This window comes from Plectropomus leopardus, chromosome 7 (assembly GCF_008729295.1).
Source record: "Plectropomus leopardus isolate mb chromosome 7, YSFRI_Pleo_2.0, whole genome shotgun sequence".
Classification (NCBI taxonomy): domain Eukaryota; kingdom Metazoa; phylum Chordata; class Actinopteri; order Perciformes; family Serranidae; genus Plectropomus; species Plectropomus leopardus.
This window is the reverse complement of record NC_056469.1, coordinates 27,252,902-27,272,283: the sequence shown is the minus strand read 5'-3', so window position 1 is coordinate 27,272,283 and position 19,382 is coordinate 27,252,902. Positions and strand designations below refer to the sequence as shown.

At 39.9% G+C, this 19,382-nt stretch overlaps 1 protein-coding gene across 1 annotated transcript in view; it reads right to left on the bottom strand.

Annotated features, from left to right (window-relative positions):
* Window positions 1-943: 943 nt before the first annotated feature.
* atp8b2 (ATPase phospholipid transporting 8B2) overlaps window positions 944-19,382 on the bottom strand; it is a 39,300-nt gene continuing 20,861 nt past the window's right edge. Inside the window, exons 17-30 of the mRNA XM_042489797.1 lie at window positions 19,124-19,312; window positions 17,071-17,186; window positions 15,751-15,915; window positions 15,223-15,334; window positions 13,142-13,247; window positions 10,004-10,235; window positions 9,245-9,428; window positions 7,761-7,984; window positions 7,568-7,651; window positions 6,030-6,275; window positions 5,782-5,920; window positions 5,380-5,510; window positions 3,489-4,094; window positions 944-1,978 (exon numbers count right to left, since the gene is read on the bottom strand). Of these exons, the coding sequence (XP_042345731.1) occupies window positions 1,889-1,978; window positions 3,489-4,094; window positions 5,380-5,510; window positions 5,782-5,920; window positions 6,030-6,275; window positions 7,568-7,651; window positions 7,761-7,984; window positions 9,245-9,428; window positions 10,004-10,235; window positions 13,142-13,247; window positions 15,223-15,334; window positions 15,751-15,915; window positions 17,071-17,186; window positions 19,124-19,312 (2,624 nt within the window). The 3' untranslated portion in view covers window positions 944-1,888. The remainder of the gene's footprint in view (window positions 1,979-3,488; window positions 4,095-5,379; window positions 5,511-5,781; window positions 5,921-6,029; window positions 6,276-7,567; window positions 7,652-7,760; window positions 7,985-9,244; window positions 9,429-10,003; window positions 10,236-13,141; window positions 13,248-15,222; window positions 15,335-15,750; window positions 15,916-17,070; window positions 17,187-19,123; window positions 19,313-19,382) is intronic.

Sequence of the window (19,382 nt, the reverse complement as noted above, 5' to 3'; positions counted from 1 at the left end):
GCCCAGGGGCCCATTGTCTAATAATCTGCCCATGTGCTCCACACAAAGTGCCACAAAATAAAATAAAATAAAATAACAAATTCATACACATATTCTCTGGTAAATAACATTTTGATGGACAAAGTTTGTAAAGAAAGTTGATGTGTTTATTAATCACATTTCAGCAGCTTTATCTTCCACCCTAAAATAGGTGACCTGTGCTAAAACAATTATTGTGGCCAAATACTGTGCAGTACATTCATTTCCGGCCTTGTTTTTGCAAATCATGGTGGCATCCTGTTGTGTTTTCAGTCTTAAAGCTGCTTTGTTGAAGACTGTAGTAAAGGGACAGATCCTGTAACAGCTACATACCGTTCTTTAGGTTGCCTTAATTATTATTAGGGCTGGGTATCACTTAAAAAGTTATGATACCAGTACCCTTAAAGTGATACCACTACCAGTAGAACTGATACCTTATTTTCGCCTACTATATTCAGTATCCATCATGTGAATGGGAGCATTCAGTTGCATAAAGCACCACAAGTCACCACAGTTAGTTATGCTTTTCTCAGCAAACTACATCTGTTAAATACACCGTGCTCGCTTTCACCTCACCACAGACTGTAGTGGTTGTAAATTCTGCGGTAATGGGCATATTGCACGTTGTATTAAATCAAAATATGTTTGCAGTGATTGGCTGCAAGCTAGCAAAACTATAGAAATTGTCACTTTTTTCAAGATCTGGGTACAAACATTTTCAAATGCAAGTATCGTTTGATTGGAGAAGTATCTATACTACTTAGTACTGGGTTATTTCAAACGCTAATACCAGGCCCTGCTTTTTATCTCTCCCCAAACTGGATCAGTAATTCAGGAGAACACTTGCAATACAAATCGGCTGGTGTATTCGTTTGACCGACCAAGAACCATAAAGAGCACAAGGACCAAAATGTTGGCATTGTTAAGGCATGATCATCGCCACACACCTTCCCTTTATTCATGGACAAATAAAACTTTAAAGCAGCGTACAGACTGTTTGACAAATCACCTGCCTGCTTCTTTGCACTTTGCCATGGGCTTACTAAAGGTTAGATCTGGGCAGTTTGCCTTTTCCACTCTGCTTTTCAGACTGCGGTTGCGGAGACGTTACATCAGAGGTACACCAACATGATCTGGCCCTTTGTCAGACCAAATAAAAAACCTTTAAATTAGGAGAAGAAGCACTGAGCGCTCGCTTTAAGGTGCAACTCAACTGGGCCATTATAAAACACATCAATATGATGCAAAAAAGGAACAAGAAAACATGAAGTAGGTTTATAATAAGTAATAAAAGAGATTGAGGGGAGATAAGGGACACAAGTCTTGCAACAGTCTTGCAGTGTCCTGTAACATAAAGCACCGTTCTCACTGAGAACTATTTAAAAACAAAAACACTTTTGCAGATAATAATGCCTGCACTTGAGTGAATGTCGTTATTCTGCTCATTCATTCAACCCACTGTTGATTTGAAGAGATGCTGCGCGATGTGGTTGAGAGTGAGGCTACGAGGAAACAATCTTTGAGATCATTAATAGTAAGTTATCTGTTTCCACACCTCCTGCTTTACTTCAGATAAATACTGTAAATTTCATGATGTAATTCATCAACACAGTAACCCTACACCATGTATATCACCATAAAACCCCCATTCATAGTTGGCAAGGTCCATGTCATGAGGATGTGCCCCTCCTTCCTCAGATTTGTTAAATTTATAATAGAAGTTTTATTTGGAAACAGAGAGAGGAGCACTGAAAACAGTCTCTGTGCTCCCAGTGTTGTTGTGCATCTCCTGGAAAGCACACAACACATCCTGTAAGCAAACATGATGGACGGTATTGAACAAGTTATTCCTCCGTTTATTTTGAGTGTTTTACTCAAACTGGCTGGTTTCCTTGGCAACAGTGGGCGGGCCAGGGTTGTTAGATGGAGTGGCGCGCGCTTTCCAACCAAACAGAGCTTCCTGTTGGAGAGAGGAAGAGTTGTGTCAGTGACTGTGTTCACATGCACACTAATATTCCACTTTTATTCTGAATATGAGAACATTTTGTCTATTGGGTCATGTAAACAGCATATTCTGTTTGAATATTCTGAGTTAGGACTTTTTTTGTATTTAGCATTATCCAATTAAGACGTGGGATCTCAGGGCAGAGTTACGGGTGGAGTAAGGTGTCCAGCTTGTGGACTTCAGAATTGCATCTTTGCTTTTTTACAGATGATGTGATTCTGTTGGTTGCTGAGTGTAAAGCGGTCTGGATGTGAGCCAGCACCTCCAAGTCTAAGAACATGTTGCTCTGCCAGAAAACGATGCCCCGTCTGAGTTCAGAGAGAGTTACTGCCTCAAGTGAAGGAGTTCAAGTATCTCAGGGTCTTGTTCATGAAAGACGGTAAAATGGAGCATGAGATGGAGAGGTGGTTTCAGCAGTGATGCTGGTGCTGCCCCAGACTGTTGTGGTAAAGAGGGAGCGGACCAAGAAAGCAAAGCCTTTGATTTACTGGTCTATCCAGCTAGAATACCACTAACATATCCATTCATCCATTTTCATCCACTTATCCAGGGCCTTGTTGTGGGAGCAGCAGGGTGAGCAAAGTACTCCAGATGTCCCTCTTCCCAGCTCCTCCTGGGGGATAATGGTCATGAGCTTTAGGCAGTGACCGAAAAAATGAGACTGTAGATACAAGCAGCTGAATTAGTTTCTCCTGAGGTGGCTGGGCTCAGCCTTAGAGATAGGGTGAGACACTCAAAACACCTGGAGGAAGCTCAAAGTAAAGCGGCTGCTTCTTTGCATCAAAAGGCGCCAGTTGAGGTGGTTCGGGTAATCTGATCAAGGTGCTTCCTGGGTGAATCCCATTAGGGGTTTTTCAGACATGTCCAACTGGTAGAAGGCCATGGAGCAGACCTTTAACATGCTGGAGGAATTATATATCTCATCTGGCCTGGGAGCACGTCAGGATGCCCCAGGAGTACCTGGAAAGTGTTGCTGAGGAGACGGGCAACGGGAGTACTTTCTCAGCCTGCTGCCCCGACAACACAACCCTGGATAAGTGACTGCAAACAGATAAATGGATATGGAGGTATTAATTGAGTTTTGGGGGCTTCCTTTGGACATGTATGCAGTGCATTCAGAATATGTGCCTCAATTGGGGGTTTACAGCAGTTTGTGGCATGCAGCCTCTTGCCTGTCTATAGTCGGTTCCATCTGTTGTCATGGAAACGAAACGTGCACAAACTGGATTTGAGATGCATGTTGAAAAACAAAAGCCTACATGTCTGGTTGGAAGAAGAAACCAACCTGCTTTTAAACATTATCAAAGCCTTGTGTATAAAAAGGTTTTTGGATAGGTCCAAACATTGAACACCAACTTTTCAAGAAGGTGGTTGAAGGAATGAAAGCGGGAGGATTTGTTCACACCATCAAACGTGCTTTCACTTTTTTTTATCAATACATGAATGGGAAATACTATCCGCTCACCTGCACGGTGCCCAGAGTGATCGTCCAGCCTCCAGGTGAGTCTCCCCCTTGGTGTCTCACTGCTGCGGGGGTGAGGGTGCCAGCATTAAGGGCCTGGGCTGAACTCTCAGGTGCAGCTTCTTCTGAAGATGGCGCTGAAGCTGGTGAGGTTTGTGAAGCTGAATTTGGAACAGTTTGTGTATTTTGGGCTGGTGCTGCGCCTGTCTCCTCTTCAATAGGTGTGTCCTGCGAGCCGCCCAGAACAGAGGAGGAGTTTGAAAGCGGAGGGACCGACCCAGAGAGACAACTGGGCGCTGGGCTGCACTCCCCAGAGGCACTGGGGGGAGTGTGAGTGTGAGTGTGTTTCTTCCTGCGGAGTGTGTCGATCCAGCTGGAGCTGTGTCTGGAGGCGAAGGTCGCCAGGGCTAGAGACGACAGCCTCATGTTCTTCCCTGAGGTGATCAGCTCTCCAAATCCTTCCTGGTGAGCAAAGGCATAGCCTGACCTCCTGGAGCTGCCGCGAGCCAGACGGCCCTCTGACACACTGCCCGTCCCACGCCAGGCTCCTCCCATGCTGCGACCTACCGGCTTTCGCTTCTTCTGCCGCACCAGCTGAGTGTGGCGCACCTGGAGTGGGAACAGAGGAGGAGTTTTTAGTCTTTATGCCAAGTTATATTTCAGTTGTTTTGATCAATTCTGCCACTTTTCTACAAATCTTCAATCTCATCCAAACTTTTTGTACTTTTACAACCAAAACCTACCGCCAGACACCAGGGTCTAGATGCATAAAAGCCTGTGTAGACTCATGACTAAAAGTTTAAACAACAATGCAGAAATATTACACAAATATGTCACTGAAATTGTATTTTATATGATTTCATGTGACAATGTGATTGATTGATAGGGATATGCATTCTTTTAATCAGATTTATGAAGTCATGCTATGTCTGCAAATCTCAATCGTTTTGGAACTGGGCACACATGATTGAGCCACACCTTTCCACACCTACTGTTCACCATAAATGGATGTAGACATACCCTTAAACATGCCTTTGCATATTGATATTGGACCTGTCAATGAGAAATATGGTAAAGATAGAGCATTCTCAATCACTGTGTCCCATCACTAATCCATCCTTATCTGCAGATCATCATTCAAATCTCAATTATCATTATTATTAAATGTAAAAAAGATGATCAATTATTCACTGGTATCGCACTAGTGTTGAAACTGACTTTATAAAACACTACAGGGATACAATTAAAAAAACACTAATTGGGAGAATTCAATTTTTTTAAAATGCTGAAATTTAACATGCACAAACAATTTATAACAAACTTTTTAAATGTGCCTTTGACATTTTACAGAGCGCCATGTAGACCATTATGTAAAAATTACATAAGTGAAAGTGCCAAACAACTTAATAATGTTAACGGTCTTTAAACATATGTTTAACCTTATCCTTATTTTTTCACCTTCACACAACACAATATATTTTATTGCCATTCTCAGCATATTGCAACATATCTAAAATCGCAATAGTATTGTATCGTGACTTAAGTATTGTAATAATGTTGCATTGTGGGCCTCTGGTGATCCCCCCCCCCCCTAATGTTTTTTGTGCACACTCACAGTTTATGCATCTGGCCTGCAGTAGTGACTGTTTAGAAACTATACACAAATCAACAAGGGAATTGTGCATTTAGGGTTCACTGAATAAATCAATATTTGCAGAGCATTTCCAATGCATTAGATCAGTCACGGTCCGCTTGAACTCATTCTCACACAGGCACTCAGATGAATCATTTGTACGCCTGCAGTTAATCATTGGCTGAGACCAGTTTGGCAGACAGGATACATGTTGCATTGGAGAAGATGGACACATCTGCGTTAGAAACTTTGTTTTCTCACCGTGTCTGAGAGCTGAGGTTTGAGGTCCACCTTGAGGAAGCGGAATGCCAAAACTGGAACTATGCATATTGCTGTTGCCAGTGCAATCGTTAGCCACACGACTGGTTGCAACAACGTGCTCTGGGCACTACCTGTGCACACACACACACACACACACAAACACACACACACAACCACAAACATGAGCAAAGATGTGTCAGGAATTCACAAACACTGTATACACCCAGATTTTAAGCACCTGGACATGATGATTACACTGATGTTTGAAAGGATTTCAGACGGTGACTACAGAAAGATTGTTTGCGTCGACTGAAATTCTGTATTTGTCAGGAGCTAATCTTTGTGTGCATGTGTGTGTGGGTGGGTGTGTGTAACAGACAAACACGAGAGGAGGGAACTGACCTACAAAGTGGAACTGGTTGGGAAAGATCCTGAAGAGGGTCTGACTGTGCAGAGCGAACATGATGGTGAAGTAGCAGCCCAGAGAGCCCCACACAAACACATGGTTGATAACAGTCCAGAAGCCTGTGTCCAGAGCGATCTACGTAATCACACATGCAGAAAACAGGACAGTTAATACACCATGATGGAACAGATGGGAGTTAAATATAGCTGTGAGAAAAGCTAACATCACTCCACTTCTCTCACACCTGTACGCTGACCACGATGACCAAAGCTGTTGCCGTGGTGACAGCAAAGGTCTGGTAGTCGGCGAGGGGAACTCCGGTGCTCTGAGTGGCGTAGGAGAGGACGGCACAGGGGACAAAAAACAGCACCACTGATGTGTAGATGCCCTGGGCGATGCAGATGAAGAACTCTCTCTTGTTGAAAAGCAGGTTGAGCTGCCCGGGCTCGTACAGCTTTGGATACTCCAGACTCCTCTGGTCAGGAACATCCTACAAGAAGAGAGGAAGTGAGCTGTATTTACTAAAACAGCTCGAACTGCTACACTGTGGTCAAAAAATATTGTTTAATAAAGTAAGTGCCTATATCTAGAGCCTACAACAGTGACACTTCCAGATCTCGTCTGTCCAAACTGTCAATAGCATTCATCATAGCAATTCATCCAGTAGTTTGACACTTTTTCACCAAAACCACAAATGTCAACCTTATTGTGGCACTAGAGGGGAACTCAGGAGATAATAAAAGTCACTAAGCTTCATCCTCTGGGGACCATGAATATATGCACCACATTTCATGGCAGTTCCTACAAGGGATGCAGCAATTTATCAGCCACACGTTGGAGTATTCAATATTTGCCTTATGATGACACGCACAGTGATCAATGTTTTTAGTTGTGTCACATTAATTTTCAGCTGGCTAAAAAGCAGAGCTTAAATCTAACATTGTCCTTGGGGACAACAGAAAACATGTCTGGGACAAACAGAGTTCTTTGAGGGGATGACTTCAGGATGAAAGGATGCAGTAAACTCTACTGACGTGTCAGGAGATTGACACTAGTGTTTCGCAATGCAACACTGCTCACAACAAATCCTTGTTGACATCGACAGAAGAACTAGGAGATTACATTGAGTTACCTTATGATGTGTTTAACCGCTATTCAGTAAAGATGAGCATCGGGTGACGTAAATTATAATGATGTCATGATGTGTACAGTGACATCTTGTGAAATTTTAGTTTGGGCGAGAAACTTGAATAAATACAGTTGCTTGAAGGAGAAATTTCTTGTTTTCTCAGCAATATAAAATAGATGTTAGTGGGGGAATAAAGATATTTAGGTTTTTTCAGCAGTTATTTAAAAATAGATTTTTCATGTAAAAAAAGGTGGTTTTAAAGGATGTTTCATAAATGTGTGTGACTATTTTCTCACTCACAGATTGTGTAATGAAGGGTGGAATGATTTTAAAACTGTTTTTAAATGAAGATTTCTTTGTTTCCCTGGCACAAAAGGGGAACAAATAACAACATCAAATTTTACAACAACAACAATGAGAAGCATCACTATCGGCCACAATTGACAAATGGTGCATCCCTATTTCCAACCATTGTTGTTTCAGTCTGCTCCAAGTCGGACCAACAGACCAACATTACCTCTCTAGTGTAGCAAAAAAATATCTTCATCTTTATTTATTCTACGGCTGCCATGGCTGATGACAGCTTAGACAGAAACATTTACAGACATTCTTAATTTTAGAGTATGCTGAGCATGCTGTTGGCTTGAACAGACCTGGTCAAATATCCCCATGGCCAGCACAGGGAGCGAGGTGTAGACGATGTTGTAGAGAGTGATGAAGTACTGATCATACACCGTCTACGTGAGAGAGAGGAGATGGACAACAGACAAAGTAAAAATCATGCTTGTATTTTTCCTAAGCCCTAAATGTTGACAGAAGATGTCCTCATGAACTCTTCTCTCTGACCTGTGCTGAGAAGCCACAGAAGAAGCCGAACCAGAAGTGCACCATGGTGAAGGCAAAGTTCTTGTAGAAGAAGTAGCAGAGGAAACGGCACATGCGCAGGTAAGACCAGCGGCCGTGCACCAGCAGGAGGCGCTGCAGGAAGCGGAACTGGGAGAAGGAGTAGTCACTGGCCAGCACGGCCTGGATCCCCTCCTGACCTGAGATACCAACTCCGATATGAGCACCTGGAGAGAGACAGACACAGAGAGAAAATGACAGAAATGTAGGCAATTTAAAGCTGACATTGGAAGAACAGAAATTATATTTTTTGCTTTTTATGTAGGGTTTTTGATAGCAAATAGTCACCATACTTTCAGGGATAAGGAGGAGAAAGCAAATCTAGATAATGAAAATAAAGCTCCACGTTCTAATAAAAAAACCTTTCATAAAGTGCTTTTAAGTTGTGATGTCTTCAAAACATATAGTTGTAGGGAAATCTTTATTTACATTTTCTGAAAATCAACAAAAGAAAATGCAAATTGGGATTTTGGACCAGATGCAATACATTTTCAAAAGAGAGAGATAAAACAGTCAACTGGACGTTCCTAAAAACCTAAAGAGCTGGCTAGAAAGACAAAGCAAGTGCAATAATGCGTTTCAGAAGGATAAATACCAGCCAGACATCTTTTCATCAAGCAAGCAACCCAAATGTTGCTCTTATTAATTACTTATTATCAATAAAGCATTAATAAGTTACCTATTATAATGCCTTAGAAAAAAACAAATGCAAATTGCCGAGCATAAATCACAGGGTGTGATCCCTGTTGTACTGGCTGCATTTCTGCTTTTTGCTTACATCAATTCATTTGAAGAAATGCGCCCATATGCATGGAAACATGACATACATCCACAGACAAACACACAAAATGATGCAACACTTACAAAACACAGAATATTACAAACACACTTAGAGAAACAGAACTTTGGGTTAACCAAAACTCCTGCAATGACGCTATATGTTATGAGCGCTGTAAGACTCCATGTTGTTGTGGCTGCAACATTTCATCAAACTCAAATATTCAAGATGTCATGTTGATAGATTTGTACACACTTCACCAAAGGTCAGCCTAAAATATTCGCTATGTTGGGGATTTCCACCAAAATAAAGTCATGTGGGTTGCTGCTTGTCTGAGATCTTATGAGAAATCAATCTGTGGGAAAATAGAGTTGAAGAGGACACTTACCACAATTAAGACACTAAGAAATCAGTTCCTAACTTGGTGAAGACATCACACCGACTGCAATACACATTTCCACACAGCCTTCATCATTAGTAGTGACACCATGTTAGATAAACAACTTCTACGACACTTCTGCTGAGAATTTCCACTGAAGGTAGACAGACACCGACACCCACAATGGCCAAACACTACTTCTCTCTTTCCCTTCATCTCAAAAATAATCCAGTTACACTTCCTCCTCTCCTCCACGTCTGAACAACTCACTTTTGATCATGCTCACGTCGTTAGCTCCGTCTCCTATGGCCAGAGTGACGGCCCTCTTGTGTTTCTTGATGAGCTCCACCACCTGAGCTTTTTGCAGCGGGGTGACGCGGCAGCAGATCACCGCTTTGCACGCACACGCCGTCGAGACGAACTCCATCTCCATGTCTGCTTCCAGTGCATGAGCCTATCAAAGAGGGAGCGTTGAAAAGTTTAATGATAAATGGTTAGAGTTAAAAAAAAATCTGAACTATCCCTTTAAACCTTTGAAAACTGACAAAATTGGCTTGATTTATGTTTTTTAAAAAAAAAGGGAAGAATGCGGTGAGCAATTTAAGATGAAATAGCCTTTTTTAAGGTACAAGAAAATTAACAAAAAAAAGAACAAGAAAAAAGTAACAACAGAAACAATAATGATAATAATAATAACATTTCTGTAAAATAATTTTAAATATATAATTATGATAATTACAATACATATATTTTTTAAACTGACAAAAAATTGCAATGTGCATAACATGTCTTGCCAAGATGCACATTGACTTTTCTCCATGTTTTCAAAAGAAAGCAAATTTGTGTGTGCGTCTGAATGCAGCACAAAAAAGTGATGTCGATCCAGGTTTCAAAGGGTTGTTTTTTAAGTAAATTACACATTTCAGGCAACTTACTTTTTACCGACAGTTGACAGTTTATTTTTTCAAAGTCTCATGCTTATTTGTTTATGTGCACCGTATGTGAATGTGGGGGGCGTGTTATTCGTACCAGACTGTGACCGTTGATTACGAGGGCAAACTCTCCAGAGATGTTGTCCATGAGGTTGGAGGGAGGTGGTGGAGGAAGAGGAGGAGGGGGGCTCTGCAGCTGTTTCCCTCCTCCTGTACCATCTCTTTCTCGCCCCTCTCTAAACCCGTTGCCCATGAAGCATCCCTCCATCCCCTCCTCCTTTTCTCCATCCCTGGTTCGTGAAAGCTCGATCATCCTCTCCCTCGCCCTCCTGCAGGGAAGACAAACAACTCGACATCAGCGGAGCTTGTCTGCGACACAAAAACAGAGGCAAAACACAACATGAGATTGTAGAGGAAAAAACAGGTGTGATGAGAGAGGAATGGCAGAGAAGGAAAATATACACAGCTGAGAAAACAGATCAGAGATAAAAAAAAAAGGGAGCTGGAAGAATTGAAAAAGAGCAGGTTAATTGTTAGGGGTATCAGAGAGGAAACTGACCGTGGTGAGTCGTGATCCTGATGCTGATGTTTCAGCACTCAGCCGATCTCTTTATAAAACCTGAATCATGGCAGCGCTCTGTATGTTTATTTGTGTTGAACAAATAACATCGAGGCAACGTCACAATATGACTTAATGGTGCTATAAATGTTTAGTCTATTCGTCTCTTGAATGGTAAACCTTTGTCCCTTAAAAATAAATTTGGTGTAAAGTTGAGCATCTACTTAATTCATGATATTTTAAAGCATTTTATTTATATTAAAGGGGACCTATTATACTTATTTTATGGTTCATACTTGCATTTTGTTTTGTATTTTAGATTCTTCCAGAAGATATTTACATGCTGTAATTTTAAAAAAAATAACTTAATTTTCCACATTAGTTTGCCAAAATACAGCTGATCTCTTTCACCTCTGAAATGCTGCGCTTTAGCATTTGTTTCTTTAACCCCACTTCCCAAAAAAAGCCCAGTCTGCTCTGATAGGTCAGCAACTCTGGTTCTATAGCATCTCTGAATCATCACTGCAGCCTCCGTTAATGACTGTAACAGAGGTTAGCTGTATTTTCTACCATGAAAAATCACCAGTAAAAGCGTCTAAACACATGTGATCCGAAATCTGTGAGAAACTAACGACATTGACATTGGGTTATATGCTTCCCTGATGTTAGCATGTTGCTATATGTAGCAGTGTACGTACAGAGTGGGAACCAGTAACTATGAACAACAGCACTTTCTTCTGTGGAAAATCACCAATGAAAGCGTATTAACCCAAATCTATGTGTGTATGTATGATTTGAAATATGGGGGAAAAAAAACAACAACAGTATGTTGCTACCTGTAGCAGTGCACCTGCTAGTGGGGAATGACTAACTGAGTTTAGCAGCACTTTCTTCCATGAAAAATCACCAATAAAACTTCTAAACCAAACTCTCACAACTGGATACATTCAAGCAGGATTATGATTTGAAATCGGGAAAAATTAGGAACATTAGCAACCAAGATTACATGTTTTCCTGACATTAGCATGTATCCACATGCAGCAGTGGGCTTGCAGCTGGGGAATGACTGTAACAGAGTTTAGCAGCACTTTCTACTATGAAAAATCAAAAGTAAAATCTTTAACCAGAATTTCCACAATTGGATCTAATCCAGTGGGAATATGATCCAAAATCGTGGAGAAATGAATTTACATCCATGATTACATGTGTCCTTGATGTTAGCATGTAGCTACATGTAGCAGTGTATGTGATGCGTAACACTTGCAGTAGCCTGCTTGAATCACATGACCATATGAAAAAAGCAGAACTCAGCTGTCTCAAAAGTAAAAGAAATATTGCAAATGGACTATCCAGAGCGGTATTGCGGTATGAAGCCTGAGGTATTTGTTGACAGCAATTACTTGTATATAGGTTTGCCTCAGTATTTGAAATTTTCACCGTGTTCAATATGACATCTGACATTGTAACATTACTTTTATGACAAAAAAATAAAGAAAAACACAGTAGGTCCCCCTGAAGGTTTCATCACTGTGCTTTGTCGTGTGTTGTCCTGTGTTTCCCGTAGCACTATGAGCTCACCACAGTAAGTTCCTGACAACTTTTGTTGTAATGGTAATACAGTAAGCACAACTTCAGTCAACTCAACACTATTTTATGCAATTCACAGTAGCTATGGGAACTGTAGTGCGCAATATTAAGGCAGAGCAAACTTTTAAGAGTAATGATGAAGGGAAATACAGTGTGTGGTCATGCAGCATGCAGCAAAGCAGAAGTTGTAAGAACACTAATCAACACGTGCTGCGGTTACATGGACAGTATTTCTTCAGTTTGATTTAAATCATTCTGATTAGAGATTAATAAATATAGTGATCCTCTAACATGTGCGTTTACATACCCAAAGTATTTTACATAATCTTACTTTATTGACTTTTGGAAAGCATCTAATCTGCCAAAAAACAAATAAAAAGATTTTTTTTCAGACCTTACTGGGAGAATTAAATTCATTCAATACATAAAGTTTACAGGGAGAGGAAGTGGTTCCACCTTTTAATACAGTTTATTTAAGTATCATTTGAGCTCTGCACCTTTGCACTTTTGCCCATTTCCTTACTTACTTCATTGTGTTGGTGTCTATTCTATGTGTGTAAACTGAAAGTAACAAAAAACTGGAGTCAAACTGTATTGTTTGAGATTAAATCTGATTCCAAGTAAAAAAATAAAAGAGTGAAATTTAAAACAAGGCAGGATTGTGCAGAATGTTACAGAAGCATCAATAATAGCATCATCATTAACGGGACAAAATCTTTGACAAATGACGCTTTCACACTAGAAACTGTGGATTATTTTCTCCTTCTTAAGGGAAACCACTATGTGTGTAAACTACTAACTATTTTAGTATTAAATTAACTGACTTTATAAAATTTACACTTGGAAGGAACGGTGCATTTATAGAGCTGTGCTTTTAGAGAATGTGCTGATTTAAGCGTAGATTTAATTCAATCAAATTTCGGGTAAAACAATGGATATTGTTCAGTGAGTCTTGCTCAGTAGTACACCCACTCACTCCAATCATGCATTCACTTCTTGGTTATTTTCTTATCAGCACCTGCTTTCTGTCATTTTTCGTTCAGTGTGGATCCTACAGTGTTAAGAAACACAGACACCGGGCAGACTGACCTGAGCTCCTGCCGTACGCTCTGGACCGTGTGTCCACTGACGATGAACACCTCCGTCATATCATCCGTCAGCATCTTGCAGGAGTAACCTATATTGACAGCCGTCTCTATGTGAGAAAAAAGGAGAGGGTTACTGGAGTGAAGCATTTCAGCTGAACATGTTGCAGATTTGTGAACAGGTGCCAGACTGATAGCTCAGATGGATCAAAAGTTTAACATCTTAATTTTATTTTTTCGATTATTTTTATTATTAGTGATCATTATAATTATTATAAGTGGTCCAATTACATCATCTTCTCCTGCATGTGCCACTACAAATTAATAAAATACTGTAATTATGGCTGGCACACAGACCTGCACTTGTTAACAATGGGCTCCTGGCCAGTGTGACGGACAGTTGTAACAAGCTAAAGGTGAATGAATGAAACTTTTATTGGCCCGAGGGGAATTTGCTTTGCCCAAATGAGCATAAAAGAGTATAAAAAATACATTAACAACAACATCACATAAAAACATGCAAAAAACAACATAAAAAAGTCATAAAATGCATTATCACTGCAATTTTAATAAGGACATTAAGTTAAAGATCAGATCACAGACACCACTTTTCCAAAAAAACATGGTTCCATTACATGCATTTCAGCCAAAAATGAAATAATTCAGAAACCAAAGAGTCAGTTCACAGCTGGAAGCAAAATAAATGCAAGTTTTTCTTTGACTTGAACCCTTACGGCATCAGTGAGCATGCCATAGTCTACAGGTTTGAAAGAGAGGGGAGTCTTCTACATCTTGATATCATAATGGTCAGTCCACACTTGTTTTTGAGGTAAACACAAATATTTATAACTAATACCAGAATGAAAGCTTATAGGTAATCATACAGTCCATCATCTTGCTACTCCTGTTCACTTTCTGTGTCCTTTTTGCAACGTTGTCCATTTTTGATGCATCTTTGAATACAATAGTTCCGTTACAAACTGGATCAATTATTCTTTGTCCAAGGCATACAATCTTGATGTTGCTTTTTCTGATTTTTAAGTGGATGACAGTTCTATGATAGAAAACACGTGGAATAATGTTAAGATGCTAAATTGAAGTATAGTCCATTTGCATTTGTGAACCCAGAAATGTTGAGTACCCCAAAGTTTTATGTTATAAATGTATAATATTGGTCCCCAACATAACGACACTGCCGGATGCTAACTTGCATATGGTGGGCAATTTGCATAATATACATAATTTGCATAATGGCATATATCGATAGTATTTCAGCCACTGCTTTGCCATTTTGGACATTATTTGGGGGTTTTGGGGACGCTGAATCCATTTCTGATATTTTCAAAATTCTGTATTTATGTTTTAAAATAGACGTCTGCATATTTTACCTGCGTTTGGGCTGATTTAGAATTAATTTCTATTAAATTTAGATGGTTTAGAGGACATTGAAATCACTGGATCAGACAGGTAACTTACTCTGTATATTTACTATATTTGAAATAACTAATTAGTTATGAAAAGCACTATAATTGAAACAAAATTATATCCAAAATTATCAGAACAGAGAATTATATGAATGCTAGTTACAGGTGTTATAAAAACTGATCAGGAATGGATTCATCATCCTCAAAGAAACCCCAAAACCAACCAGATGATGTCCAAATTGGCCAAGCAGTACTTTCAGTATATGTGATTATGCACATTTATACACACTAGTTAAATTATGCAAAATGCCCAACATATGCAAATTAGCATCCAGCAGTTTCCGAATGCTGGAGACCCATAACATAAAACTTTGGTGTACTCAGCATATCCACATTGACTTTGTGGGCAAGTAGACTAGTACAATATATTTGGTCTATCTCCAGATAATTTAAGAAATCTCTGTCGGGGTGCAATGTCAATGTAATGGGTAGATTGTATGAACATATCGGTGCGGCAGACATTACAAACATGGCTGCAGGATAGATAGATAGATGTTCTGAACCGCTTTTTAGTATTTCTTTGTTTGGACCTCTGCAAATAATGGTGCTTTATAAACGTGCAAACCAGGTTCTGAAAGTGTGTGTATATGTGTCGTCTCACCCTGCTTGTCTCCAGTGAGAACCCAGATCTTAATGTTAGCCAGAGAGAGGACAGCAATGGTCTCTGGGACACCCTCCTGCAGCTTGTCCTCTATAGCAGTGGCACCCAGGAGCTAGACATACCAACACACACACACACACACACACACACATACATAAAGGTTCCAGTTATCAAACTGGCAGGGAATTTTCGGAGGGAGAAGGAGATAAAAGCAACTTCTAGCTAATGACTTGTAATGGTTTCCTATCAATTCAAATCATTAAGTCAGCCATCAGTGAAGCAACATCTTTCACTAGGGGGGGATCGCATAGTTTTGTTTTGCTGCACTTAAAAAAGAGGAATTTCCCCCAAATAATTAGAGCTAAACCTAAAGTTCCCTTTTTAAAAGTGCCATTTCTATTCAGTTTGCAGAAGAACCTCTGCAGAAATTGTGTGAGAAACAAATGTCTTCCTGTTTCACGCAAAGAAAATGAGATTCAGACACACAGAGAAACCACACACGGACATGCACACTGTCAGACCACTGACCATCATGTCTTGTTCTATCTGCTCGTAAGCAGCTGCCAGTCGGTCCTCCCTGCAGCTGGCTGCCTTATCGGCGCAGCGGTGGCTCTCTGACCACGCCTCCCACTCATCCTCCGACAGGTCCCTGTAGGCCAGCGCCAGTGTCCGCAAACCATCTGCTGCATACTCCTAAAGCCAAATAAATTTACACAGACGGGTACAAACATGCTGATATGGTAAGTGGTAAATGGACTGTACTTGTATAGCGCTTGTATAGCACTCAAAGCCCTTTCACACTACATGTCACATTCACACACACATTCACATGCTGGTGGCCGAGGCTACCGTACAAGGTGCCACCTGCTACTCAGTAACCATTCATACATACTCACACTCCGATGATGCAGCAAAAACACAGGAATATGACATATATTAATTTCTGTTATTATTATGTTATTTTTTCTGTCACAATTTATTATTTTCTTGCAATTCGCAGAACATCTCTCATCATTTTTTATATTAACTACATTTTTCTGGGCATTTTTTCCTAGTTCTACTTTAAATTTTCTTTTCTTGTATTTGGAAAAAATGACAGTGAACGGCACGTTATGGTGATATCCATTATCTAATCCTTTGAAACTTCGACCAACATCACTTTTCTTATGCTGCATTCAGACCTTCTTTTTTTTACAAGTATTTAAACCTTTAAATTCTTTGAAGCAAAACTGCTCTCTTTCAAAAACATTTGAAAAAACCATCTAATCCAATCCGAATCTATTCATGAAGCACATTTAAAAACAACAGAGTTGGACAAAGTGCTGTACATCAATAAATAGATAAAACATAGCCTAAATAACATAAAACATAAACATGACATAAAAGACAATAATAAAAAAGGCAATAAAACCACAAGATAAAACCACAAACTGGCAACTCTCATACCAGAAACGCTAAAGAAAACATGAGTTTTAAAACCACATTAAATAATGACAGTAATCAACTTGGCAAGAAATATCCCAAATCTTACAAGAAATTAGTAGAGATTTTTTTTGTTTTTTTCTAAATTTATTTATTTTTACTTTCCCATTTGTTTGTTTATTTGAGTTATTTATTTATTGCTAATTTTGACAAGATTCCCACGGTCTTTCTGCTAATGTTTTGCTCATTTTTGGATAATTTCTTGCTTGTTGCCTTCTTCCATTACTTTTAAAACAAATCAGGTCTATTTCAAAGGGCTCATCCATAAAGACTTGGATGTCACAGCTGTCTTTAAGTTTGTGAGGACACTAGATGGCAGTACAGCTCAATCCATCCACCCAGGAGTTAATATGTGTGTTTACTCACATTGAGGTGGTCTGAGGTGATATTCATCAGCTCCTGGTTCGAGGGGTGGAGTCTCTCCAGCAGCACAGTGTCGGCCCCTTTACAGTACAGACAGATCCGGCCCTCTGGGTTACGCACTGAAAATAAAAAACAGTAAAATGAAGACAAAACACTCAAAGAAATCCATACAACCCTTCCATCGCCTTCAAAGATCAACACTTCTCGCTCTCAGCTCCATAAGCTGCTGTTCCTCTTATTTCCATTGTGCTCCTCTGTAAAATAAAACGTCTGCTGCCATTTCAAGGATTTCAAGACATTTTAAGGATTTCAGGCCATTTTCAAGGATTATAGGACATTTCTAGGATTTTAGGATGTTTCTGTGATTTCCGGATACTTCTAGGATTTTAGGACATTTCTATGGTTTTAGGACAGGATACTGTTAACACTTGCACCGTATGTATACTAAAAGCACAAAAACATTTCCAGTGTGACTCATTTATTTTTTAATGTGAATTGGAATATGGGTGGGGGCCCGCCCGCCACCATCTTGGGAAACACATGCTGTCTGTGGCACTGATATATGACTGCGCCTTGAGGTCTTGCTGCTCTGTTGCGAGATTTAAGTTGTTGCTAAGGCGAGGGTGATTTATGACCGCCGATTTCTGGGCAGTTTTCCAGCATTTTACAAGAAATCCAACCACAGGAACACACAGTGAAATCTCACTGAGGAACAAAATGTAAACATAACTAATAGCTTTTCTCCTGTCAGTTTGTGGGAGTGTGGATCTCGATTTAGATACACATTTTTGATTTACACGTTCAATTTTAAATTTATCAGAGTCCACTGCAATGAGGGCCAGTTCTAGTTGTGTTAAAGGAGAACTCTGTCATTTTTCAACCTGGACACTTTTTTTAATTTTTGTGTCTAAGTGATTTGTGGGAGCAACATTTTTTGTAACTGGTTCAGTTTTGACAGATGATGCTGCAGCCGGCAGTCTTCAATTTATGTCTATTGAAGTGCTCGTTTATTTTCAGTATGAGACAAACAGTGAGTATGCCACTTGAACGACTCAGCCATGCATGTCTTTGCAGATATATAGATAACAATCAAGTCCTAGGGCGCCTGCATTACTATTGAAATAAAATACATAAACAATAGATGCAATAGCAATAGAGGGTATACTGTTACACTGTCAGTCCATCACAGCCCACTGCCCTTGAGAAACAGTATTTTAGTAGGTCAGGAGTGTCCAAACTGCAGCCCGGGGACCAACTGTGGCCCTTGAGTTAATATGAAACGGCCCTTGGCTTGACTTCAAAAATGTACTATATGTGGCCCATAACACAATATTGGTTAAATAGCAAAATTTACTTTGCATTTTCTCCCCTCACCTCACAATGGAAGGACTATTACAATGTTTATAGACATGCATCAAGTAGGAGCTACGCTGGACCCCATTCAAAGAAGTTTGGACAGCCCTGTAGTACGGGGATCCAAATTCTGTCATGGCTGAATTTAAGCTGATTTTGACAAAGTAAAAATGTTTTTGAGAAGGTTTTGAGGTATGAAAAAGTGGTTCATTTCTCTGTATGGTCTTTTCTGTAATGTGTCAGGCACTCATAATAACAATCTGAGCCTGTCACTAGCAAAGAAAAACACTTTTAATAGACGTAAATTGTTGGTGTGCACCTGTCTTGAATGGATACATTGCAGCCATTTTCACTGCTGCGACCTGCAGCACCACTGGACCAGTTTTAAAAAAAATGTTGTTTCCACAGGACACAAAACATGGAAAAATAGGTTCTTAATTGAAAAATGCAAGAGTTCCCATTTAAAGGCATCTAAAAGATAAAGTTACGGTAGGTTTAAAGTGATTTTCACCCAAATTCTGGTCATCACATTGCAGAATCCCTCTAAATATGTGGAAATAGTTAAAGTTAGTTGAAGATAGTTTTTGTAAAATCTGATTTCATCTGTTTAATTAAAAAAAAACTACCCACTTTTCTTTAATCTGAATACACAACAACAAATGTCAAGACTTTTCATAAACTAAAAATGATGATCTCTGATCACCTATAACAGACATCCTCTTGCGTATGTTGTTGAAGTCGAGAATGGCGAGCAGAGTGTAAGTGACGGGTCGTCCCATCTCTGTGATAGTTATTGTCCCAGGCGTTCGGGAGCGAAACACAAAGCCAAAGTTTCGAGCTGCTGTCACCAGTGCGCCCTCGTCTGGAGACTGAGCCTTATAAACCAGCTCTCCTGGTCAGACACATAAAAATGACAACAAATAAGTGACGATAAATAACTGACAGATGGTGTGTTAGTACCA